At 41.7% G+C, this 26,959-nt stretch overlaps 1 protein-coding gene across 2 annotated transcripts in view; it reads right to left on the bottom strand.

Annotated features, from left to right (window-relative positions):
• Nucleotides 1-773: 773 nt before the first annotated feature.
• The window catches only part of IL13RA1 (interleukin 13 receptor subunit alpha 1), a 54,707-nt gene continuing 28,521 nt past the window's right edge, over nt 774-26,959 (bottom strand). For both annotated transcript variants that reach the window (XM_038588154.1, XM_038588153.1), the window contains exons 7-11: nt 21,519-21,566; nt 21,096-21,228; nt 17,842-17,938; nt 16,156-16,240; nt 774-3,268 (exon numbers count right to left, since the gene is read on the bottom strand). In XM_038588154.1, coding sequence (XP_038444082.1) covers nt 3,176-3,268; nt 16,156-16,240; nt 17,842-17,938; nt 21,096-21,228; nt 21,519-21,566 — 456 coding nt within the window. In that variant the 3' untranslated portion in view covers nt 774-3,175. The remainder of the gene's footprint in view (nt 3,269-16,155; nt 16,241-17,841; nt 17,939-21,095; nt 21,229-21,518; nt 21,567-26,959) is intronic.

Below are 26,959 nucleotides of genomic sequence, written 5' to 3'. Positions count from 1 at the left end.
TTTTTCTTTTCCCATACGTTTCCTGCCACTGGTTGGGGGTCACAATCAGGTTGATGACAGACATTCTCTTCCTGGGGCAGGATGACATCGTTGGCAACGTGCCAGAGCCACTCTTGGTGAAGGTCACGCCCTGGACTCTGGCGACGTGCTGCTCTGCAGGGACGCATCCATGTCTGGGTGACACTCCTTCACTGGGAACACCCAAACCAGCAGGTATGTGGGGACGAAGACTTGCATCAGCCGGCAGAACTGGCCCCCCCTTCTTGTCCTTGGTAATGACGTGCTTTTCTGGCCCTTGGTTGAAGGAGGACAGGCGGAGCCCCTCACAGCCGCCAGCCCAGTGGTGCGGCCTCAGCTGCGCCTGGGGACCCGGGAGGCAGGTGTGTGCAGTGTGGGGAGCCCCCACCTGCCCCCCACCTCCCACCCTGGTGCAGCGCCCCCCACCCCGCCTCCCACCCTGGTGCAGTACCAGCCCCGTAGTGCATTTCCCTTAATTATCAGAACCATGATTCATCAAATACCTACGTCCCTTTTAGGTCCTGCTTGCACTGACAGTGTTGATACTAAACCCAGTACATGCTCTTATCAGAAAACACAGGTGGACCGAGAACAGCAGAGAAGCTTATGAGAAATGACTGTAAGATAAAATGGCCATCCTGGATGGTTGGGGTTTTTTTTCCCACAACATTTATTCTTTTAGCTACAATTTTTCCACCACCCACCCCTCATTAGCACTCTGCCCCCCAAAGTAAGACCAAAGGAAAACATGTGGATGACATACAAAAAGACAATATTTATTTCACTCAAGCTTTCCTATAAGAAGTTAAACAAAATGAGCCCTAGTTGAAGGCATTACCAAAAATATTGTTAACATTGTTTTGCGTATCCCTTCAGTGCCCAGATAAAGGAAAAACTTATCTGAATGAAAGAATAAGAATGACCATCCTTACAGTGGGTTTACTTAGGTATGTGGAGAAAAAAAATCCATACAGTTTAGGCATAACATAGCAAATGATCCTACGAGTTTCCCACAGGGGAAGGAAATTCCACTGATGTATTCAGATTCCCAAGAGCTCCCAAAGCCTGGGAATCACTTCTCAGCAATTATAGAACAGCCATAGCATAGGTATTCACATAACTCACTGCCCTTTTCCCTCAACTATCTTGCAGCTTAAAGCAAGAGAATGGAAACAAAATGCAATCTCCCCACTCCCGGGCTGTGACTGTCACCATCTGCAGTCCCCTGGCTAATCGTAATACCAAAGCATTCCCCCCTCCCCATTGCCATCCAAATAGGATGCCAGGAAAATTGGCTTTGGGTGTGGCGTTTAGGTGTTTTGCTTTCCAGAATTAAAAAAGACTTGACTAGGAAATAATCTTATCCCTACACAGGAAAACCAAACGTTCTTTTTAGAGAATCAGAGAACAAACTGGGACATCTACTCTGCCTGTCTCCCTTTTTTAGGTCTCAATCTGACCTAAAAAAAAAAAAAAAAGCACGGGAGGAAACACGATCTCTTCCCTTGCCATGAAATTTCCTCAGAAAAGCCAGGGCACACTCCTCCTCCACTGCGGTGCAAGCAGGTGGCCACTTCCGCCCAAACCTCTGGAGAGCAGGCATCTCTGACGGCCTCCCTTCCCCTAAGAGCAGGAGTTGCAAGTGGCAGCATCTGATTGCCAACCAATGGGTGAGTGTCTGGAGAACTTGCGGTATCAAGTTTTTAAGTTCCTACCAGGAATCTGAGTTGGTGCACATGAGGAGAGAGAGTGGGGGGGCAGGGGAGATTAGCCTCTCACTTCCACACTTCCTTAAATTTGGAGGAAGGTGGAGGAGCGGAGGGAACACCTCTGTGGGTATGGTGTAGGGCTGGGTGAGAATGGAACCCTAACTTAGTATGCAAAAAAAAAATGAATACAAATATTGGAGCCGCAGATGCTATCCATATAAAGAAGCAGAACCTACTCATAACCAGTTGTGACTGTAAGGGAAAGGGGGAAGATATAACTATTCTTTTCTGAAGCAAACAGCGAAGTTTTAAGTGATGATAATACCTCCTGTTTAGAAAATGCATAATTAGTAAATGCTGAAAACCTTCAAAGAAATGCAGACTCACGCAGAAGTTACAAATATGTAAAAATCAGTCATTGTTTGTCTCCTCACACTTTACCTGAGATGCAAATTACTCCCTGCCCCTCTAGGTGTTCTGAGCAGCTTTAAATTCTAATTTCTGATGAACTGGGGGAAAGACACGCTGACAGGAATGTGGGCGAATGCGACAGGGGCGAGACTGGGTGTGGGAACCAGGGTCTGGCAAATGACCGGTGGAGATCAAATGGTAAGAACAGAGGAGTCTCCACGGGACTGTCAAACCCTTCGAGTGTTGCCTCACAGCCAGGGGCTGAGCACAGGCACACCTGGTGAATATCTGATCGGCAGAGATTAAGAAGACATGACCCATTGTGGGAGATGGTGTGGGGTTCAAACTCTCATACCCAACAAGTCTTTCTACCTCCACTGCCCCAAAAAGCCTGCCGCAGCTTTGAAAGGTAAAGGAGCTGCCTCTGCTGTTTCCCTAAATGTCATCTCTCATGGCCAACACTGATGCCTGGGCCTTTCAAAGTGGAGAAAATTGCTGCTCAAGGGGTGGATGATTCCAGACTGCTAAAAGTTTTAAGAGCCGCAAACATTCCTCAATGAGATCCTAAACAACAGATAATAGATTTTTACCAATTTCATTTGCTAGATGTTCTCTGTGACTCAAGTTTGGCATTAGCAACTGCACCCAAAATGAGTTTCACACAACAAATAAAATGTGTTGGTATTGTTTGACACAAAGAATACAAAGCAGGCACAGATCCCTCAGAAGTTGTCCCAACTCTTGATAAGATTAACTCTACCATCATCATTGCTGGCTGCTTTGTCCCCTCCTTTGAAGCCTTCGCAAGGGATGTCTGCTTTTATAATTCAACAAGGATTCCCCTCTCTTCACCAAAGAGCCCCTTGTGTTTAGTTTCTCAGTGCACGACTCAACATAACAACTGTGGCTCTTCTGAGCTGCCTGTTTTTAAATGGCCCAGTAGTTTTAGTTTCCATTGAACGAGTTCCCCGATCACAAACGCAGAATGGGATGAATCTTTACAAGGTCATGCTGAAGGCTAAAATAAGTTATCCCCATTACTGAGAGGCTTTCTTCAGGTTTTCAATCAGCACTACTGAGTCCGTTTCTTCTTTTGTTTGCTTCTCATAGATGTCGTACTTCCTCCAGTGCTGGAAGGGAGGAAAAAACACACACACATGAGATGTCTCTTCTAAACAATGTTCTCTCCCTGAGGAATCACAGCCAGTGCTTATTTTTAGGTTTGCGTGCATGGAACCATAAGTGTATGTTTTCCTGTTACAGTTTGGGCTTTGCTTCTTCTTTTTTTTTTTTTTTTTGACTTAAGAACCATCTATTTGAGCAATTCATGAAACAAAACAGTCAGGAATTAACATTCAGAGCAGGGCAGGGGAGGGGGGTGGCGGGAAGCATGGGATTGTTACATGATGTTTGACAGCCATCTCAGAGAGAAGTTTGGACATCTCCAAAACTGGAAACAAAGTCTTTTGAGGACAAATAAAAGGGTGGTGGTGCTTTTCTTACTTAAACGTTACTACCTTTATTTTTATTGCTACTCAAATTTGCCCATTACTCCAGAGATATAATAGCCTCAAAAAAAGTCAACCAGCAGGGAGGTCAATGGCAATATATAAAATGTCCCCAAAAGTCTTAGTTGCAGTTAAAACTTTTGAAAGATCGTATATTGATAGTTTCATGTGACATCATTTGCTAGGACCCGGAATCATGTGTTTAAAAGGTAAGCTCATCTTGAACTCAATGTAAGCATGTCTCTTAACGGTGAAAGCCAATATTCTGGTCTTTGCCTTCTTTACTTATAAATCAAGAGAAAGGGTGGAACCTGAGCTCAGTCCCTTCATCTGTAAAATAAAGTTGCTAGACTAAACCAGGGATCAGCAAACTGCCGTGTCAGGGCTGGATCCAGCAGGCGGCCTGTTTTGGTAAATAAAGTTTTATTGTACCATGGCCACGCATCCGTTTCTGTGCTGTCTGTGGCTGCTTTCATGCTACAACAGCAGAGGTGAGTTGCCATTGACTATGACCAAATGGCTTGGGAAGTCAAGAATGTGGCTCTTTACAGGAAAAGTTTGCCACCCCTCCACTAGATTATTTCTAAGCTCCGTCTCTGCTCTGATGTTTTTTGGTTTCTCTAAGCCTCCAAAAGGAAACAGAAAGCAGAAAAACAGAAACAAGAGCAATGGTGACTCTTCAGCTGCCTTGGGCTGTACGATTAGAGCCTGACTGAGCAGGTCAGGAGCATCCAGTCTTAGAAAGCATGTGCAGGGATGAGTCGAGGAACACTGCTTAAAACAGCTAAATTATTCTAAACAATTTAACCTCATACTCCTAGTGGATTGGCTAAAATAAAAAATACTGACAATTTCAAGTGCTGACAAAGATGCAGAGTAACTGGGTCTCTCATATAATGTTGGTGGAAATGCAAAATCCTACAGCCACTATGGAAAACAGTTGGATGGTTCCTTATAAAATGAAATATACACTTATTCATGACCCAGTAATCCCACTCCCAGGTATTTACCCAAGAGAAATGGAAACATGTCCACAGAAAGACCCCTCCGTGAATGTTTATGGTAGCTTTCTTCATAAAAGCCCCAAACTAGAAACAAGCCCACTGTCCTTGAACAAGTGAATGGTTAAATAAACTGTGGCATGGTTGTATCAGGGAATGTTGCTCAGCAATGAAAAAAATGTACTGATAATATGCAACAACACAGATGTCTCTTAAATGTACCATGCCAAGTGAAATAAGCCAGACTCAAAAGTCTATGTATTTGTGTGACATTCTGGAAAAAGCAAAAATCTAGGTCTAGAATACAGATCAGTGGCTGCAAGGGTATAAGGTCAGAGGTGAAGAGGATGACTACTATAAAGGGGCATGAGGGAACTTTCTGGAGGAAGATGAAAATGTTCCAGATCTTGACTAGAGTGAGTGGTAGCTACACAACTGCACACATTTGCTACAGCTGCAACTATACACTTAAAAAGACTCAATTGTATTTTACATAAATCAAATCAACAAACCTGACTTTTAAAAATGTGAAATGCACATGATCTAATAAAAAGCAGTCTGAAAAAATTACATAACCTTGAAATAATGGCTTATTCAATAAATGGCACTAAGACAACTGGCTAAGCATTTGGAAAATAAAGTTAAACCCTACTCAATGGCCCACATGCATAAATTCTCGATAGACTCAAGACCTAAATGTAAAAACCAAAATCAAATACGTACTAGAAAAATATATTGCACAAAAGTACATAAATCTGAGTCAGGAAAAGTCTTTCTACACACAAAAAATACAGGAAGATTTGAATGCATAAACAGCAAAAACCATCACTAATCACTCTAAATACCATACCAAGGCAAGTGGACAAGCCAAAGAATTAATAACCAATAGATAAAAAGAGCTTTACAAACTACCAAGTTTCCAAAACATGCATATAGCAGGGAAAAAGAAATGGACAATGAACAAGAAATTCACAAAAAAATTTAATTCGAGCCCATGAACATACAAAACAATACAAAAGTTGATATATAAAATGAAAACAAGATGCCCTTTTCTCATCCGTCAATTGGCAAAAAATAAAAAAAAATTAGATACCCTCACACTGACAAAAGCATGGTAAAACCACCATTCAGACATCCTATGGCTGGGTGTATAAGTTGGTACAACCTACTTATCATCTCTGCTTCTTGTGAAAAATTTAAAAGTGTGTATCCTATTGCCCTCTTTCCTTAAAATGAAGGACTCATACTCTACATCTGTAACCAGGGTGTTTAGTTTAACAGCATATATTATGTATTTTTATGTGTCAGTAAAATTGAGCTACCTCATTTTCTTTACCCTCTGCATAATATTTCTTTGCATGAATGCACTGTAATTTATTGGCTCAGTGTCCTTAATAGATATTTAGCCTGTATATCCTTTCTGGATGACAATTCGTCAATATTAATCAAAGAGTTTAAAAAGTATAATCTCCTTTGATCCAGCAATCTTACCTGTAACAATATATCCCTCCCAAATAATAAAATATATATGCCAATATAGCTGTGAAATGATGCCTGTAATAATGAAATTTAGAATTCCTCTAAATGCCCAATAATATGGACTTGGTTCAGTACATTATGATATATTCACACAATGGAATACTTACTAGGTAGCCAGTAAAAAGTATACTATAGGACCAGGGTTGGCAAACTTTTTCTGTCAATGGCCAGTTAATAAATATTTTCAGCTGAGTCTCCGTCTCCAAAACTCATTCTGCTGTTACAGCATGAAAACAGCCATAGATAACATGTAAATGAACAGGCATGGCTTGTGTTCCAACAAAACTTGATACTGAAATTTGAATTTCAAATAATTTTCACATGTCATGACGTTATAGTCTTCTTTAGATCTTTTCAACTACTTAAACGCATAAAAACCATTCTTAGCTTGCAGGCTGTAGACAAGCAAGCAGTAGACAAGATGTGGCCCACGGTCTGTAGTTTACAGAGGAATCCTGGGCAGAAGGTAGTGGCTGGCAGCAGTTTTTAAATGTCCCAAAATGCCACCATAAAAAACACAAGTAGGAAGGGTAACTAGGGTAGGTAGGAAAGCAAAACCCAAATCCACAGACACAATCTACAACAAAACTGGATCACAATGATTCCCCAACAAACTCTGAAATATGAACGGGTGGGACAAATCAGAGACAGCTACAAGACCACAATGAAATTAGTTATGGAGGAGTCTGGTGAGGGAACCAGCAGGGCATAGGAGAGATCTGAGAACTCTATAATAGCTCAAACCTCAGCAAGCTAATTTATGAAGAACAACAGAGACTGGCAGGGGTTTGCCTTTCCGTATAGTGACCAGGGGCGAGGAGCCCGCAGAATAGCCTGGGAGCTGCCTGCACCCCACAAACTCTCAAAATCATCCAAAGCTCCCTTCCAGGGCAAAGGCCCACTCTGAGGAGCAACTGGGGCACAAAGACTCCACACTGACCCAGACAGAGACAAGAGAGGTCAGAGAGAAAGCCAGATGAAAAGAGAGGAGGCAGGGATCCCTGGGTGGCGCAGCGGTTTGGCGCCTGCCTTTGGCCCAGGGCGCGATCCTGGAGACCCGGGATCGAATCCCACGTCGGGCTCCCGGTGCATGGAGCCTGCTTCTCCCTCTGCCTATGTCTCTGCCTCTCTTTCTCTCTCTCTGTGACTATCATAAATAAATAAAAAATAAAAAAAAAGAAAAGAAAAGAGAGGAGGCAGACAGGCAGTGCCAGGAGATTTCAGTAAGAAATTCATGACACTTTGAATAGTGGTCAAAAACGATAGAAGATGGAATTCCAGAGCCATGAAATTGGGAGGGGAGAGGAGGGGAACTATCTTAAATTGATTTTCCTTCTAAAAACCCAGGGAAACTAGTTTCACGTAAAAATAAGCAAGAGAATAAAATCCTTGCAGAATTAAAACATACAAGACCCCTCGAAATACAGAAAATTATAGTCCAATAGTTCAAAACTAGCTAAACTATATTAAGAAAAAGTTACGTGATTTTTTAAAAATGTACATCCTATGAAAGAATATAAAAATTTAGAATAATGACACCTCAGGAATGGCAGGATAAATCTCAGGAAAGAATGAGAAGTAAAAGAAAATCATTGTAGAAATGACGATTAAGCTAAAAGGAACACAGAACACAGGGGTAAATAAACATAACAGATAATACCTTGAGAAACAGATGATGAAAATAATTTTTTTATAAAAAAATGGGGGGTACCTGGCTGGTTCAGTTGGTAGAGCATGCAACTCTTGATCTCGGGGTTGTAAACTTGAGCCCCATGGTGGGTGAAGAGATTACTTTTAAAAACTCTTTAAAAAAAAAGAGGCACCCGGGTGGCTCAGTCAGTTGAGTAGCCAACTCTTGATTTCGGCTCAGGTCATGATCTCAGGGTCCTGGGATCGAGTCTCCTGTTGGATTCCACACACAGCAGAGAGTCTGCTGGAGATTCTCTAGTTCTCTCTCCCTCAGCCCCACCCCCTCTCATGCACATGCACAAAGGTACACACACACACTCTCTGTAAAATAAATACATTTTTTAAAACAATCTTTAAAAATGAAAGTGGATAAAAAATTATTCAAGAGGATGTGACAAATACACACAAGAGAACAGAATAATTAAAATCTAGAAGTCAAGACATTTGTACTGAAATTAAAAAGAGAAAAACACCGGAGACTACATACTAAAAGGGTACAGCACATTCCTCAGAAAATCAAGCCATGATCAACAAAATCAAGGATGATCAACACCACCAAGACATATTCTGGTAAAATTATTGGACTTGGAAGAAAAAAAGCTTTTGACAATCAGACAGAAAAGATCAAGTGTTTGTTTTTTACATAAGCTCTACACCCAACATAGGACCCAAACTCACGACCCCGAGATCAAGAGTCACACACTCCACTGACTGAGCCAGCCAGGTGCCCAAGACCAAGTGTTTTAATACAGAGAGAAAATCATATTGTCAGCAGACTTTGACAACATTTTGTTCCAGAAGAAAGTGGATGCCATATTTAAGGTACCCAAGGCAAGAACATGTGAGCCATGGATTTTATATCTAGCTAAAATGACTTTCAATTATTAATGCAGCAAACTCCATCAATGTGTAAATAATTCAGGAAATGTTGGTCCCATGAATCCTCCCTGAGAAAACCTTTAAAGCTTCAAACAACTCAAGTGACTGGAGAGACATGACCATGAAGACTGCTGGTGAGCATCAAATATATACACTCGCACAGAATTAAGACCAAACGGGGGCTTTCAGGGAGACACTATGGTAGGGAATAGTTACCTGCACTGACAATGCAGATACTGGACAACTTTAAAAATGGGGAGAGGACAGGGAGAACATATGGAAAAATTGCCCTTTTCAATAATCATTAAAACTCATTTCATAATTTATCAAAAGCTCAGAGATTCCTTTAGTTCTACCTGCTTCTTTCTTACCCGTTGAATTCAAATAAAATTAAATATGACCATCTTATTAAAACATATCATATGATATGTCAGCTCAGAGTCTAGGCTGGAGACTCAGGATGCCTGGGTTCGGGGCTCACCTCTGACTCTTGTCCGTTAATTGGATCTTAGCTCTGTTTTGTCCTCGCAATATAATCTGGAGCAAGCTACACATACTCTCCGCTCTGGTACCTCACCTTCTGTATCTGTGTACTGGAGATAACACCAGCTGCAAGATGGGGAAAACTTAACCAAGGAAGTGCTGAAAAAAGCGTCTGATACTTAGCAAAATTTCCGTAAGTGCAAAGTAGTATTACTGTTGTCACTGTTATTCCTTTTGCCCTTAAAAGCTCCGTTTCTCTATGTTGTTCACATAACATCAAAGAAGGTTATGTCTGGGTGTTAGGATGAAGATTTATTTTATTTTTCTCTTTTGGTGATCTGTATTTCTCACTTCTCTGTAATAAATACACTTTGCTTTAAAAAGAAAACTATTTTAATTTTTAAAAATGCATGCTGAAGATTATACCTTTGTTGGTTTCTAGTTATTAGACCCAATGGTTAGCTGTGGTGGACAGGAAAAAAAACAATCTATTTTAATGAGGTGAACACTGCAGCAGAAGTGGCTTCCAAAAGGACATTAATTTTTTTCAATTGCCTTTTTTCATTTCTAAAACTTGGATTACTCTCATTTTCACTCATCATCAGCATTGTGGCCTTTTCCTGAGGACTGCTTCTATGAATATCTCTGTGTAAGAAAGAGGAACAAATGCTCTGACCTATTATTCAATTTTGTTAATTATATGCCGGTCTATTTTTAAAATTACTTACAGAAAAAAAAATAAATCCACAAAATTACTAGTCCATAATCCAATTCTCACACTGCCAACTTTTTAAAACAAGGTAATCAACAATAGAATAATGGCCAAAGATGAAAAACACCACAGATTACAGAAAAAAAAAATTAGTGTTCGAGAGGCTCACATGACTGGCTTTTAGTTGTTAGTCATCCAATCCTAGAAAAGCAGTATGTTATACCTTTTATATTTTAAAGAAATAAACAAATTTTGTGGTTTCATGGAACACCAAATCTCAACTTAAGAATACTTTCAAGATTTGGTTATTTCCCACAGTGAATTTTCCATAGAAGCTGAGTGGGTTTCATGCCCCTAAGCACTGTGTGAAATGGTGGCCTCTTGGAGGAATACAAGTCAATGGATTCCATGCCCCTGTCTTCTTCGGATCAACATCCACAACAGAAAGTTAAACAATATGAATTGGGGCTCGCCATGCCTTAAAATCATTGTGGCTTGAAAAGGAGCCAGTTGAGAGGCACCTGGCTCGCTCAGCCAGTAGCACATGCAACTCTTGATCTCGGGGTTGTGAGTTCGAGCCCCACGTTGGGTATAGTGCTTACTTGTTAAAAAAAAAAAAAAAAAAGAAGAAGAAGAAGAAGGACCAGCTGAACGTGGTGTGAAGGGGACAAATTTGGTACCATTTAAGGTGGCTATGGATCCAACCCTTCACTTTAAAAATTGAGAATTAAAGGGAAAGAATCAAACACGAATCTACCTTCCTAGCAGAAAGAGAATTTCAGAACCACCAAAGAGCCGAGTTAATGAGTCAGAGCAGTGCTTTAGAGAAAAGGGCCAGCTTATAAATGTAGATTGGATGACAGATGAGAAAAAAATCATCATTTCAGAATGCCTGCTGAAATTATTGATTCAGTCAAGGAGACCAACTGGCACCAGAAGCATTAGCTAACAGAGCTGAGCTAAAGGGCTGACAGGGCACTAACCTAGCGCCACAGACTCTCTTCAGGTGGCAAGGGGGGAAATAAATAGAAAGTGGCAGGAGGGGACACTCTGTTATCACCTTAAGTACAGTGCTCAATCTTCGACTCACTAATGGTGGCACAACTGAACTGTCTCCTGACTCCTGGGACAGGGGGAGAAATTGTAATATGGGCTGAGTATTATAGGATATTAAGGAATGAGTCATTTTTAAAGTACAGCCATGCTATTTTGCTTCTGTAGAAAAGGGACCCTAGTTTTTCTTTTCTTTTTTTCTGTGTTTCCTAGTCTCTTTTTTTTTTCCTAGTTTTTCAATATACATACTGAAGTGGAAAAAAAAGAAAAGATAAGAAACAACTCAGCAGTATCTGGAAGTCGACTCCCAGTTAGAAAGCCACTTTCCAATCAGGAATGTAAAACTGGCATGGTACTGAAAACATAACTGGTTTCCAAGAAGCGGGGGAAGAATAGATAATTTTTTATGGATGAAACAGAAATGCAGATACAGAGAAGCCTTCCCCACTACACAGCCCCCCGCTCCCCAGACATGGCCCATAGCCCAATTAGTCACAAAGAAAAGGCAAGCAGCAAAGCCACAGGAAGAAATGCTGTTGGCCACAATGTTACTATAGTGACCAACAAAACACTGTCAAAACACTAGAAACCTTAAGGAAAACTATACAGAGGATTTTGTTTCTTTGTGGCCACACCTAAGTAAGTATTTTTAAAGAGCTGCCATGGATGGTGTAGTGGGGAAAGAAGGGTGTTCAGACAAGGCATGGTTATTTCTCAGGATGAGGAGACAGAAACTTTGGGCTACCGTGGCTTCTTGTTCAGGTCCTGTGATGACCTCGCTCCATGACAGTCCCTGAGAAATGTCTCTGGGGCCCCCACTGTCCCTACCTCGAAAATGGGTGGGGGTAGGGCTAGCATCCTCGAATCTTAAGAGTTCATGGTTAGAGGGCAGTAATTCGACATGTGAGACATCCACCTCAATGGATGACCTCTAGAGCCATGTTCCTTCCCTAATTTGATAATTCTCGAAGTCAAAGGCTCGTCTCTCTGCTGCATTTGCAGCTCAACTGAGTGAGGACTGCTGCCGTGCAGAGAAGAGAAGATTATTCATTTGCTTAAAAAGAAAACATGAACATTTGTTCTATTACCCTTTCCCCTGTCTGGTGTTTTTATTATACTTTCAGTTTTAAACTCTGATTTTATTTAATGGTCTGCAACCACCACAAACAAAAACATCTTATGCTTTTAGTGGTCCATCTTGTCAGTGTATCCGCCTCGCTAAATTATAGAATTCTCTGACTCATCGGGACAATGTATTATCCTCTAGACAGCAAATTGAAAAAAAAAGCCATTTTCCCATCTCTGAGAAAGATAATTGATCTGATTTTGCTGTCAATGTTACTGCCGTTCACTCTATCACTCAGGCTTAAAACCTTGAGATTATTTTTACTCTCTGTACCTTTCATCGCCCACAGAGTCCCCAAGTTGTAATGAGTTGCTTTTAATGATGTCTGTTGCGTCAATCTCCTCTGCTACCACCTAAGTTCAAGTCCCTATTATCTCTCAAACCCGGATGACCAAAATATTCTCTTTTCCCTTAATGATTCGTACAGGGTTCCTTTTTATTATGAAAGTAATACATGCTTATTATAGTCAATTTGGAAAATTTCAGAAAGGTAGAGAATAGCATCAATTATCTGCACAGCCCTTCTGCCCAGAGATGATCATTTTGATTCCTTTCCTTCCACTCATTGTTCTATGTGTATATTCACCCGTTTTTACAAAAATTAGGATTGCAATGTACTCTGTAGTTATGATGTTTCTTGGTCTTGTATCTCATTTGGCTGTGACATTAAATGCTCTGAAAACCTACCTTGCCTTTTAACTAATTCTACACTGTGGATGATTCACTGGCTACTAAGTTTTTCATGTTGGAGACAAATGCTGCCTTGCCCATCATTGTGCCATTGCTGGAGGATTAATTCCTCCAAATAGATTCTTAGAAGTATAATTATAATAAGAACAAAGATTCTTGTGACATTTTTTCCAAGCTGCCCTCCAGTCGATGCTTTGGCTGTCTATCCTGTATATATGAGTGAGTCCAAACATGTTTTCACGGATACTGGGCAGTTGTGTCATGGCACTGAGAGGGCGAGCAAACGCACACACCTTTCAGGGGTCTGGCGTGAGGTCAACGTGTGAAACCAGGTGGAAACTGGGCATGGTAGGGCCTCGGATGAACTGGTAGCGTGTATGCCACGCTTAAGATTCCAAACTGAAAAATTTTACATACGCTACACTGGCCAAACAAAAGCCTGTACTCAGCAAATTTGGGACTAGGTTCCCAGGCTGCTACCGTGCCTCCCCCTCCAATCCCTTCCCTTCAGACTGTTGGCATAATGATATTCCCTATACTTTCCCACAGAAGGCCAGCCATAATGTGACTCTAAACCTTTTTCTCAGAACTCTTCTATTCCAACCCTCTCCTTCTATCAAACAGAACTCTCAGAAGGTAGTGAGCTTCTCGAGGACACTCTATCTTGTCTTACAAGAGGTAATGTAGCCTAGTAGAAAGAGAGAGAGAACTCTAGAATCAGACAGTGCTGGATCAAATACTACCTTACTACCTACTAGCTGTGTGATGGCAATAAAGTCACCTAACCTCACTGAGGCTTCATTTCTTCATCTGTGAAAAAAAGAAAAAAAAAAGTGGTGCTAACAGCACTTACACCAAGGGGTGGTTATGAGGATGTGATAAGGAGTAGAAGCCAAGCACCTAATAATGCTGTATACAGGCAGTAGACTTTCAAGGACTGGCCAGAGGTGTGCGAGCACCTGCACTGTCTCTAACACCTGGCAGCTAATGCATTAGCTAGTGAGATGAAGAAAGAGATGGGGTGATCCTAAGAAAAACAGCCACAACAGTGATTTTCAGAGTGGGTTCTGCAAACGGATCTTGCCACAGTAGGAATTATCTGTGGCCTCCTGTTAAATATGCAGATTCCTGGGGCCCATCCCAGACTTACGTGGTCAGACTTTCTGGAGGTGAGGCCTGGGATTCTCTATTCTTGCAAGCATTCTGATTGGTGGAGACTCAACTAAAGTCGAAGACCCACGGGTTGTCATATTCCCCTCAGTTACAGTGCATCATCTCCTCATCAGGCACTGGACTTCAGGACCTACCTGCCTGGTGGTGCCTTATCCCCCAGCGGCTGGCATTGTGCCTTATCCCCCAGCAGCTGGCATGACTCAGTAAAAAAGTGACCTGGAGGGCAACCCGGGTAGCTCAGCAGTTTAGCGCCTGCCTTTGGCCCAGAGCATGATCCTGGAGACCCGGGATCGAGTCCCACATCGGGCTCCCTGCATGGAGCCTGCTCCTCCCTCTGCCTGTGTCTCTGCCTCTCTCTCTCTGTCTCTCAAGAATAAATAAAATCTTAAAAAAAAGTGACCTGGATGCATCCTTCCTTGAAAGCATATCAGCATCCCTGCCTTCCTTCCCCAGCTATACATCAGTGTTGCTATCATGAATTGCTTGCATCTGGCTGGCTCAGTTGGCAGAGCATGTGACTCTTAACCTCAGGGTCATGACTTCAAGCCCCATGTTGGGCATAGAGATTATTAAAAAAAAAAAAAGAGGGATCCCTGGGTGGCGCAGCGGTTTGGCGCCTGCCTTTGGCCCAGGGCGCGATCCTGGAGACCCAGGATCGAATCCCACGTCGGGCTCCCGGTGCATGGAGCCTGCTTCTCCCTCTGCCTATGTCTCTGCCTCTCTCTCTCTCTCTCTCTCTCTGTGTGTGTGTGTGACTATCATAAATAAATAAAAATTAAAAAAAAAAAAAAAGAACTGTTTGGGGATTAACGATAAACAGAAAGTATCAATAGTAATACTAATCACCAATGCTTACTGAGCACTTATAAATGCCTCCGTGCTAAGTAGTTTTTATGTATTAAATTAATTGAATCCATATCACAATGCCCCAAGGCAGGTGCTATCATTACCTCCATTTCACCAACAAGAACACTGAAGCACAGAAAGGGTAAGAAGTTACCTAAGGTCACATGGAAAATGAAATTTGAATCCAGACAATGTGACTCCAGAGCCCAGGCTATTATGAGCTATGCTGTACTACTTCACTAAATTAACTGCCCTATGCCTGATATTACTAATTTGAGATATATGTAATAATATTAATATTTATTCTATTTAGCGTCTGTATTATTATGTTTGGGTGAATGTACTGATCAGAGAAACCTAAGACTCTTTGGTTCCCCTGAGGCCTCAGGTTTTCCAGCCACAAATTCTAGCATGAGAGTCCTAGTTTGTCTGTCCTGCAGCAAACAAACTAACAGTTCAGGTGGGTCTCCCTTGTCTTCGGAGGTCAGCTTCCCAGGCAATCACATGAACAAAATCTATTTTGACTGTTTACCCTATCTTTTTATTTCCCCAAATCTCCAAGAGTCAGAAGTCCTGCCTACTGGACTGGTTTCATCAGGGAGGCTCCTCTCCTTGAATTGTTTGGATTAAACAGAGTCCCTGCTCCAGAGACAGAATGAAGCATAGGGACAGAAGATAGGTATTCTGAGGACTTCTCAAACGGTATGCTTTGTCTGAGATGCCATATTTTTTAACTTATTTTTTTATTTTAAGTAGGCTCCATGCCCAATGAGGGGCTCAAATTCACGATCCTGAGATCAAGAATTGCAGGCTGTACTGACTGAGCCAGCCAGGTGCCCCTGGATACTGCATGTTAAATCGTCTCTCCTCTTTTAGATAAAATGGAGTTTAAAACAACCAATTTCGAAATAACGTTCTGACACATGCTACAACGTGGATAAACCTTGAAAATATTATGCTAAGTGAAAGAAGGCAGACACAAAAAAGGACAAATGCTGTAGGATTCCACTTACACAAGGTACCCAGAATAGGCAGATTCATAAACAGAAAATAGAAAAGGGGTTATCAGGGGCTGGGGTAGGGGGGAATGGAGAGTTTTTGTTTAATGGGCACGATTTCTATCTGGGATGATGACAAAGTTCTGGAAATAGTGATGATGGTTGCATGACACTATGAATGTACCTAATGTCACTGAGCCGTATGCTTAAAAATGGTCAAAATGGCAAATTTCATGTTGTGTATATTTTACCAACCTCTTTACAAATCCCATAGCCTTCCAACAAAAACCAATTTTGAACTTCATGAAATCAGGGCTTACCAGCGTATCATCATTCTGGTCTCCAAACATTTCTTTAAAAATCTTGCCAGGATCAGGAATTGGAGGGAATATAATGATCTTGAGCCTTTAAGAAAAAAGAGACTTTTTTTTTGGATCCAATCTTCCAGCCCATAGGAATGCCCCACTTTAAAAAAAAGCCACATTAAAAGAAGACTTGGACAAAAGACATGGTACACAAGTCATCTTTAATGATGAAGCAGCTGTGAAGAAATTTCCAAAAGAAGCTGAGAAACCCATGTCCTGAGAGCACTGAGTAGAGGTAGACCAGAGGGGCCAACAGGATAAGCAGACTGCTCAAACCCTATCATTTTTAAAACATTTTTCCAGCTTTACTGAGATATACTCGACAAATATTATATTTGAGATGAACATGATGCTTTAATATATGTATACATTATGAAATGACGACTTCAATCAAGTGAATTAACACATCCACCACCTCACATGGTTATGACTCTGTGTGTGTGCACACGTGTACACACATGTGCGCTGTTCCCTATTACCCTTTGTTGGCCCTGCCTCATCTCCTAAGCCCTAAATGTCAGTGTGGCCCAGGACTCCATCTTTTGGCCTCTGTCCCACTTGCTGAATGAGAGCACTCTTCCAGTCTTAGGGCTTTGGGTCTGTTGATATGCCAAGGGCTCCCACAATTCTATCCCCCTGCCAAGACCTCTCCCTTATACTCTCAGTTTATCACACAACTACCCATTTAACATCTCTACTTGGTTATCTAATAGGCATCTCAAACTTCTGTTTAAGCCTAAAGTCCTCACCTTTGTCCTAGAGCCAGGGCTCCTCACAATCTTCTCTATCTTGGCCAACAGCCCTGGTGTTCACTCAAGTTGCTGAAGCCCAAAGCCTAAACTGTCCTTGAGTCCTCAGTAGCCCTGGGACCTCCACAGACGAGCAGCCATCAGCAGGTGCTCTCAGGTCTACCTTCCAAATCCATCCCACCTCTGACCATATCTTACTACCTCTGTCGCTAACCCCCCAGGTAGGGCCCCCTGCATCTTTCCCCCCAAATGCTTCAATGTCGCCTCACTAGCCTACTTGCTTCCATCCTTGCCCAAGCCAATTCTTTGCTCAGCAGCCAGGGTGGTGACCTTTTGTGACAGTAAAATCAGGCCACATCCCTCCCCTACTTAAAACCCTCCAGTGCCTGCCCCTTGTGCTCAGGAAAAAAAAAAAGGAAATCTCAGTTCCTTGCTGTGGCCTACACAATCTGGCCCCACCCGCCTCTCTCCTGGCACACAGAGTACCTTCTATCAGAGACAACTTGGTGAAGGTCTCTTGCCCATAGCTTCAAGTAGCAACCTGCTCTGCATGAATACTAGCCGAGTCATTTAACTCGTAAAGTTCTCCATTTCTAGAGTTTCGTTCCATAGAGCTACCAACTATCCATGGCTATGTTAGGCATGTGAAAGAGTAGAGTGAACACATGGCCTATCAAGAATCCTACGCACACACAAAGGGAACAGCACCTGAGCGGGGCCATGGGAAACGGACCCAGGACTTTCTTCACCAGAAAATGGGCATTCTACCAAAGCCATTTATAGCCAAAGTGCTCCTGCTACCTGGGGAAAACACCAAACACGGTCACAAAGAGGAATGACTGGAGCACACAGGCTAGCAGAAACTGCCAAGCCGACTGGGGCAGTGCCTCACCTTTTGAGATAAAGCAGAAGGACTATGATGGCACCTGCAACGATGACCGGAGTGGCGAGCAACATGGTTATATAGAACGTGGGGTCGGTATTCTCACCTGGCAAAGGGAAAGCAAACACAGAACATTAGAAACCAACCTCTTTTAGAAAAGACACCAAGGGATCCCTGGGTGGCGCAGCGGTTAAGCGCCTGCCTTTGGCCCAGGGCGCAATCCTGGAGACCCGGGATCGAATCCCACATCGCGCTCCCGGTGCATGGAGCCTGTTTCTCCCTCTGCCTATGTCTCTGCCTCTCTCTCTCTCTCTCTCTCTCTCTCTCTCTCTGTGACTATCAGAAATAAATAAAAATTTAAAAAAAGAAAAAAAAAAAAGAAAAGACACCAAGCAACGGTTGGAACAAACTAGTGAGATCACAGATACCTCTGTATTCCACCTCTCCATTCTCTTAATGGCAAACAGCAAAGTCCTACTCTGGTGTCTAAAATGTCATGGATAAATAAAGACCTTGAGGGTCTTCCAAAACCAGGCTATCTTAACTAGTTTCAGACACTACTCACAATGTTATACCTGATAAAAAGGCCATATCATTAACAGTGACAATCTTTTCTTATTGGTTACTTACCACTATTAGTAGACCTAAAATAATCCTAGCTACTACTACTTCTTAACTAAGCAGCTACCATACATGCGATACCATCTGAAGGACTTGTACATGTTTACATCTGTGCTACAGAGACAGGTAACAGCATCTCCTATTTTTACAGATGAGAAAGATAAGGCTCAGGGAGGTTTGATGGCTCATCCAGGAGGGTTTAGGAAGTGATGTGGGTGAGCCTCAAACCTGGTACTGTCTGGTTCCAGAGCTGTTCACTGACCGCCTTGCCATGCCTCTCATACACAGAATGTCGTGTCTATTTAGAGCTTCACCTTTCCCACTAGGGCATGGCCATCTAGAAAGCAATGTCAAGGCCTAGCATCATCATGTTAGCCCCTAAGATGACCCCCAAATGATCTCTGCCTCCTGATGGTCACACTTTATGTAATCTCCTCCCCTGGAGGGTGGGCTGACTTGTTTGTAAAGAACCAGACAGCTGTGGTGATGTCATTTCCAACATTAGGTTGTAAAAGTCTGTGGTTTCCACATGAGTGTCCTCTCATACACTCTTGCTCAGGTCACTTCCTTGAGCGAGCTAGCTGCTATTTCATGAGGCAGCCCCGTGGGGAGGCCCAAGTGGCAAGAAACTGAGGGAGGCCTCTGTGTTAGCTCACCAGAGCTGCCGTGGCAAATCACCACACACCAGTGGGCTTAAAACAGAAATGGATTCTCTCACAGTTCTGGAGGCTAGAAGTCCAAAATCAAGGTATCTACAGGGATATGCTTCCTCTGATGGCTCTAGGGAAGAATACCTCCTTGCTGCTTCTTAGCTTTCGGGGGCTCCCTGGAATCATCAGTGGTGCCCCTTGACTGGAGCTGCAGCACTCCATTCTCTGCCTCCATCTTCACAGGGCCTTGTTCCCTGTGTGTCTGTGTGTCTCTCGGGTTTCTGTGCACCATCTCTTCTCATAAGGATTCCAAGCATCAGACTTCGGGCCTGCTTGAAGACAGTGTGACCTCACCCTAACTTGATTACATCTGCAAAACTATTTCCAAATGAAGTCACATTCACAGGTATAGGAGTTGGGACCTGAACGTAAGTTTCTTTTTTTTTTATTTTATTTTATTTTATTTTATTTTATTTATTTATTCATGACAGATAGAGAGAGGGGCAGAGACACAGGCAGAGGAAGAAGCAGGCTCCGTGCAGGGAGCCCGATGTGGGTCTCGATCCCGGGTCTCCAGGATCACACCCTGGGCCGAAGACAGGCGCTTAAACTGCTGAGCCACCCAGGGTGCCCTGAATGTAAGTTTCTGAGGGATATGATTCAACCTGCTACAGCCTCCATTTGCCAGCCAGCAAGGAATGCAGGCTTTCTAATGACCACATAAGTGAGCCTGGACAAAGGTTCTCCAGCCCCAGGCAAGCCTTCAGATGAGACAGCAGGCTTGACTGTAACTCCATGAGAGAAATTGGGCCAGAGGTACTGAGCTAAGCTGGGTCCAGATTCTTGATCCACAGAAACTGTGAGATGGTAAATATGTGTCTTTTAAGCTACCCACTGTTGAGGTACGTTGTTATGCAACAATACATAACTAATACAACTATGCCTGGCACACAGCTTGTTCAGTCCCTCAACTAATAGAGAACTGACTACCTCAACAATTGGTCTCTCTGACCATTAGGCAGCTATTAGAAAGTTCTTCAATTGGTCCTATTTTACCCCATGGAGTCACACAAGAAAAGAACCTATTCCCTCTTCTACCTAACAATAGCCCAAATGTTAGAATTCAGCAATCAGGACTCCTCACCCCTAAACTTGCTTCATCAACCACTCCTGCCGGAGTTTTGAGATTCTTGCACAACCTGATGATCTTTTTGAGGATAGACTCCAGTCTGCCACTGAACCTCCTACAACATGGTACCCAGAATAGAATACCACACACTTCTGATGTGGCCAGGACGTGGTGCCCCACCCTGTAGCATTCCCTTGTTCTGGGTGCAGTACTGTCACTGCGGCCTATGGCTGCTTATGCCTTTGGGGGATATTTATGTCAATGCTGAGTCACTTTAAGCTTACAGTTCAATAAAACCCTCTACCCTCCCCCCATAACACATGCACACGTGTGCGTGCGTGCACACACACACACACACACACACACACAGATGCACGCACACAAAGCAAAGGTCTTTCCAATCTTATACTTGGGCCTGACACACAGTTTGCTCAGCTACTCCATTAATAAATGAAACTGTTGTTTTCAAAGCCAGATACAGTTTGATCTTTATTAAAGGCCATCAAGGTCACTGTTCTGCTCCTGATTCTGTCACCAGCACACAGAAGAGCCCTCTACCACTGCACAATCTGCAGATTTAATCATGCCTGCCTTCTGATATTTTTGTTCAGGTTGTTAAGAAGATGGAGACAGGACAGAAGAGAAAATAACACCTTTTGGATTGTGGATTTTCAGAGATCTGTATATTGTGAATTAAACCTGGGTGATTTGATAGTAATTAAACAGAAAATACAGTCCAGTTGTAGATCTTCTCTGAGTGACATCAAGAATGCAGAACAATCCTTTACCCCAATCTATTTTCTGCTTCAGCTTAGTTTCCATGCATCAATGGTTTAAATTTTAATGAAATCCTGTTTTCTTACCTATACTCATCGCTTGACTCCAATTACTCCAGAGTTTGTCATCCTCATAGCATAACTTATTTGTTCTGACTCTTATTCTGACTGTGTTCAAAGTATCAGGAAGAACGCCGGGGACCATGAAACAAATTGTACCCTTAGATATAAAATAAAAAACTCATGAGGAATATTACCAGTTTATTCTCTTTCTCTGCTTCTGAATCCTAAATATAATTATCTGCCAAATTCTGTATATGATTAAGACTTGGATTGCAGTCCAAATTCTCCATCTGACTTCAACTCCTCAAATAAAAGTTAGCAATATCCCACAGAACACTTTGAGTTTGTTTTTCTCAAAGCAGTTCAAATTTAGGCTGTAGCCGCTCTGCTCCACCCCCAATTATTCTATGACTTTAAGCCCAAAGAGCTAAAGTTGAATTTACTGACCTCCAGGTTTCCCTCAAATTCTGAATTCTGACATTTGGCCTCTTCAACCTTGAAGATATAAGAAAACAAATATTATTTTAAAAATTTAAAAGGCTACATTCTATCATTTAACCATTTCTAATGAGGTTTCTTTTTATCCCATCAAAAGAGGACCAGGTGCAGTGAAAGAAGGTTGGGTCAATCACAAATCCATATGAAGGAAAAAAAAGAATCTTGACCCCTACCTCACACTATTTATGAAGTCAATTCCAGATGGATTGCAGATCTAAATGTGAGAGTTAAACTGAGCGAATAAATACATAAATACTGCAAGATTTTAGAAGAAAATGTAGAACATCTTCATGACCTTGAAGCAGGAGACAATTTCTTAAATAAAAACAAAAAAATATCAACCCTAAAGGAAGAACTGTTATAAAGTCATCTATATTAAAACTGCAAACTTCTTCTGTTCATCAAAGATATCCTATTAAGGAAATTTTTAAAAGTCACATATAGAGTGAGAGAAGATATTTGCAATTCCTGACAAAGGACTTGCATATACACATATCATATAATATATACTTATATTTATACACAATACATATACATTCATATATGTATATCCCACCAATTAGTAATGAAAAGACAGACATCCCAATAGAAAACCTGGCAAAAGATTTGAATAGGCATTTTACAAGAGGGTATTCAAATTGCCAAGGAACATGTGCAAAAGTGCTCAACTTCCTTAGTCATCAGGGAAATGCAAGTTAAATCCACAAAATAACAACAATACACACTACCAGACAATACCAAGTGTTGGTGAGGATATGAAGCATTGAGCACTCTCGATCTCTGCTCTTAGTAGTGTAAATTGGCACAGCCATTTGAGGAAAGTCTTATCTATTAGAGACAATTATACATAAGCCTCTGACCCATGCATGCCCAATAGAAATGTATGCAGATGCACACCAAGAGACAAGTATGTAATGTTCATAAAGACACTGTTCATAAAACTCCAAGCTGGAAACTATCCAAATGTCCACCAAAGGGAGAATGGATAAGTCAAATGTGATAGACCAACATGATGGAACAAATGCAATGAGAACAAAACACTGACAACTACAGGCAACAATATCTGTGACTCTCATAAACATAACATTGGGTGAAAGGCGACAGATGCACACAAAAAGTAAGTTCTGAAAAAAAAAAAAGTAAGTTCTGGGGGTGCCTGGATGGCTCAGTCGGTTAAGCATCTGCCTTCGACTCACAGGTCATGATCTCAGGTTCCTGGAATCCAGTGCCACATCGGGCTCCCTGCTCAGTGGGGAGCCTGCTTCTTCCTTTCCCTCTGCTGTTCCCCCTGCTTGTCCTCTCTCTGTCAAATATATCAAATCTTTTTTTTAAAGTAAATTCTGTATAATTCATTTACATAAAGTTTAAAAAGAGGCAACAAAACTAATTTATGGGATTATAAGTCAGGGTAGTAATTGTTCTTTGGGAGGGTAGAGACCAAAGGGGGTTACAATGGGACTTCTGGGATGCTGGTTACTTAAGTGAAAAATCATTTGCAAAAATCACTTGTGAAAAATCACTGAGCTGTACATAACGACTCGTGCAATTTTTCTATTGGATATTATACATCAATTGAAAGTTTTAAAAAGTCTCCCTTGTTGAGAGTATAATATACCAAAAATGACTGGGTTAGAGAAAAGAAAGTATAATGCAAAATTCTCTTCCACACAATTTAAATCATTTGCTGTCTGATGTAAAGAGAAAGATTAGTTCCTAAAATGTAAATATTTCAAAATTAGAGCAGAAAATCAACACATGAAAATCTGTTGCTTAGTATAAATAGTCCGTCTCCTTCTGGTCAATAGGTTATATGAAAAGATGTTCAACATCACTAATCATCAGGGAAATGCAAATGAAAACCACAATGAGGTATCACCCCATACCTATTAGAATGGCCATCATCAAAAAAGATAAGAAATACTAAATATTGGCAAGGGTGTGGGGAAAAGAAAACCCTTGTGCCCTGTTGGTGGGAATGTAAATTGGTGAAGCCACTATGGAAAACAGTATGGAGCTTCCTCAAAAAGTTAAAAATAGAAATACCAGTATAGGGAATATAATAGTCAATATTGTGATAACGATGTATGGTAACAGATGGTGACACTTATGGTGAGCACTGAGAAATGTATAGAATTGTTGAGAAAAAAAACGTTGTATACCTGAAATTAACACTGTATGTCAATTATACTTCAATTTTTAAAAATACCATATGATTCAGTAATTCTACTACTGGCTCTCTAACTGAAGAAAATGGGGGTGCCTGGGCGGCTCAGTTGGTTAAGCATCCAACTCTTGGTTTCAGCTCAGGTCATAATCTCAAGGGTTTTGAGGTCAATCCCCATATGGGGTTTGAGTCGGCTTAAGATTCTCTCCCTCTGATCCTCCCCTCACACACGTGCTTTCTCTCTCTAAAATAAATAAATAATTCTTCGGGGAAAAAAAAAGAAAATGAAAATACTAATTCAAAAAGATACACGCAGCCCTGGGGCACCTGTGTGGCTCATATATGGAAGTAACCCAAGTATGCACCAACAGATGAATAAAGAAGATGGGGTATAGGGGTGTGTGTGTGTGTGTGTGTGTGTGTGTGTATATACACAATGGAATATCATCCAGCCATGGGAAAGAAGGAGATCCTGCCATTTGTGACAACATGGAAGAAACTCAAGGGCACTGTGCTAAGGGAAGTAAGTCAGAGAAAGGCAAAAACTGTGTGACCTCACTTAAATGTGGAATCTAAAAAAGTTGAGCTCATAGAGGCAGAGAGTAGAATGGTGGTTGCCAGGGGCTGGATGATCAGGGGAAATACGGAGATGTTGGGCAAAGGGTATAAACTGTAGTTATAAGTTCTAGGGATCTAATGTACAGCATGGTGATTATAGTTAATAATATCATATTGTATACCTGAAATATGCTAAGAGAGTAGATCTTAAGTGTCCTCATCATTTAAAAAAAAGTACCTGTGTGATGGATGTGTTAATTAATGGGACTGTGGTAATCATTTCATAAGATTTATGTATCATAAATCATCACATTGTGCACCTTGAAAATAATCACACTGTACACCCCAAATATATATGGTTTTTACATGTCAATCATACTTCAATAAAGCTGGAACAGTCAACTTCTATCAAAGAGACGTTTAAACATGGGGCAAAAACCAGAACACACAGCTATGATTTTTGTCCTTGAATGCTATGTACTAAACAGTTGCTAGTAGTGTTTGTGAAGAACTGAAAGGCCAACTGAATGATGAAGAGCATCCTATCAATACTTTGTATAGGGCAGAGGAAAAACTACTTTGGAATCAGAGACCTGTTGGGAAATCCCAAATACCAACTACCACTTGAAGAATCAGATTGTAGGTTCATGTCTCCTGCTCCTGGACCATCTCCCGGATATATGTACATTCCAAAATTGGCAAATCACTGTGCAAATTGGAGGTTCTGGGCTCTTGTTCAAATGTAAATTCCCTTGCATAGTTTATCAACTGCTCAGATAACTCCACGAGAAAAGGAAAACAAGGGCGCAGAGGACCAAGTAGATATTTTGTGGAGAAGGGGGTTGGTTAAAGACAAGTCATTCCTTGCTCTGTGATTCTGCATGAGCTACCTCTGACCACAGCCCCCATGTGATGGCACCAGTTTGTGTCCCGACCTACTTCCCCCTCTTAACTACAATACCAGGCAAAATAATTCCTCAAAAAGTCTTGCAAAAAGGGGGGGAAAAGGGCCTAACCAGCAGAGCTCAAAATCAGTGAGCACACAAAAAACTGATGACATTTTAGGAGAGGAAGCAGCTGGTGAACATCTGCTAGGAGAAAGAACATTATTAAACTCAAATGTATAAACAGTGCTAATTCCAAATAGACTACAGTTCTGATTTAGGAGACCAAATTCCATAGTATGTACATTCTCTTCAGTGCAGAAGTTTGTAAAAAAGATAACTCAATTCAACAAGAATTTAAGTGATAACTATGCACACGGTGTTATACCAAATGCTCTCCATCAAAGTTTAATACATGAAGACCAACCTTTGAATACATAAAGGTCATCTTATTAGCTGTGTGGCCTGTAGCAAGTTACTTTACCTCTCTGAGCCTTAGATTCTAAATAAAATATAGGTTAAAGTAGAACCATCTCATGGATTGTTATACACTACTCTATAAGAAGTACATAGAAGAGTAGCTTTGTAGCACGTCACAAACACTTAATAAATGATGGCTGTTACTGTTCAGAGGAAGCTTTGAGGTGGTCCCCAGGGTTAAGAACACTGGCTTTAGACTCAGCCTTGCTGAAATCTTGAGTCTACCACTACTAACTTAGGAGTTACCTCTGAGATTACAGTTTCCCATCTGTGAAATGAGGACAAAATAACAGGATCTAGATCCTTAGGGTTATTGTGAGGACTGAGCAAGACCATTGAGATCCTGTGCTTATTAAAATGCCTACCACATAGTAATCGCTCGATACATGTTAGCCACTATTAGCAGGAGCAGCATGAAGTAAACACCACTCAACTCCTCCCTGCAGGAGCTTTTATTTTTAGTCAGGAGAAAAGGCCTACACACGTGATCAGGGTAACCAGCAGGACATAATTCAGTGCCAAATGAGTAATATAAGCAGCATGTGTCTCAGGATTTCAGACAGAGGGGAGCAGTAAAAGCCAGAGTCGTCAAGTAGACTTTCACATTCTGACAGCTGACTTTGCTGTAAATCCAAGCCTCACCTTCTCCCTACTTAGAAGCCCTTTGCTTTTTCCCTTTGCAGTGCTGTATGGGGACACTGGTTTCTGGTATGGATAATGATTATTCAATTTCAGCAAACAGATTCACCTGCAAATGCCCAGAAGAGCGCTGGTCAGCTGTGGACCTGGGCACTCCCTCTGGGGTTACAGCCTGTCAACACTGGCTTATTTTTAGTTAGTGTTTTGAAACTCCCACGATGAGCTCAAGCAACTGGACCAAGGAATTTGCCCACATGCGAGATGCAGGACTCTTTTAAAAGCCATTATAAAACACTTGGTTTCTAACCTCGAAAAACTTAAATGCACACAGGGCCCAGGCAAGTGGCACAATCCCTGTGGTCCTGAGGCGCCACCTTATGGAAACCACACTCCTTGGGTACTGTGGTATTTAAATCTGGGCAAAATCTTCAAATTTAATAAAAACAATTCCCCTCGGTTTGTAGTTCAAACAAACATGTTTAAGGCCTGAGTTTGTGACCTCTACTATAAAGCGGAACAATAGGACTGATGCCCTGAGGTTACACCACATCCTGTTATGCCCAGTAGCCCACAGGGACCTCTAATTAGTGTGTTTTGTACTTCCCAACAGTGTAAATGTACATAATCCAACCAATACTGACTACTCAAATTCTACTACTTTAGTT

Source organism: Canis lupus, chromosome X, assembly GCF_011100685.1.
Source record: "Canis lupus familiaris isolate Mischka breed German Shepherd chromosome X, alternate assembly UU_Cfam_GSD_1.0, whole genome shotgun sequence".
In the NCBI taxonomy this organism is placed as follows: Eukaryota; Metazoa; Chordata; class Mammalia; order Carnivora; family Canidae; genus Canis; species Canis lupus.
The sequence above is the reverse complement of the archived record's forward strand: the minus strand, read 5'-3'. Positions and strand labels throughout refer to the sequence as shown.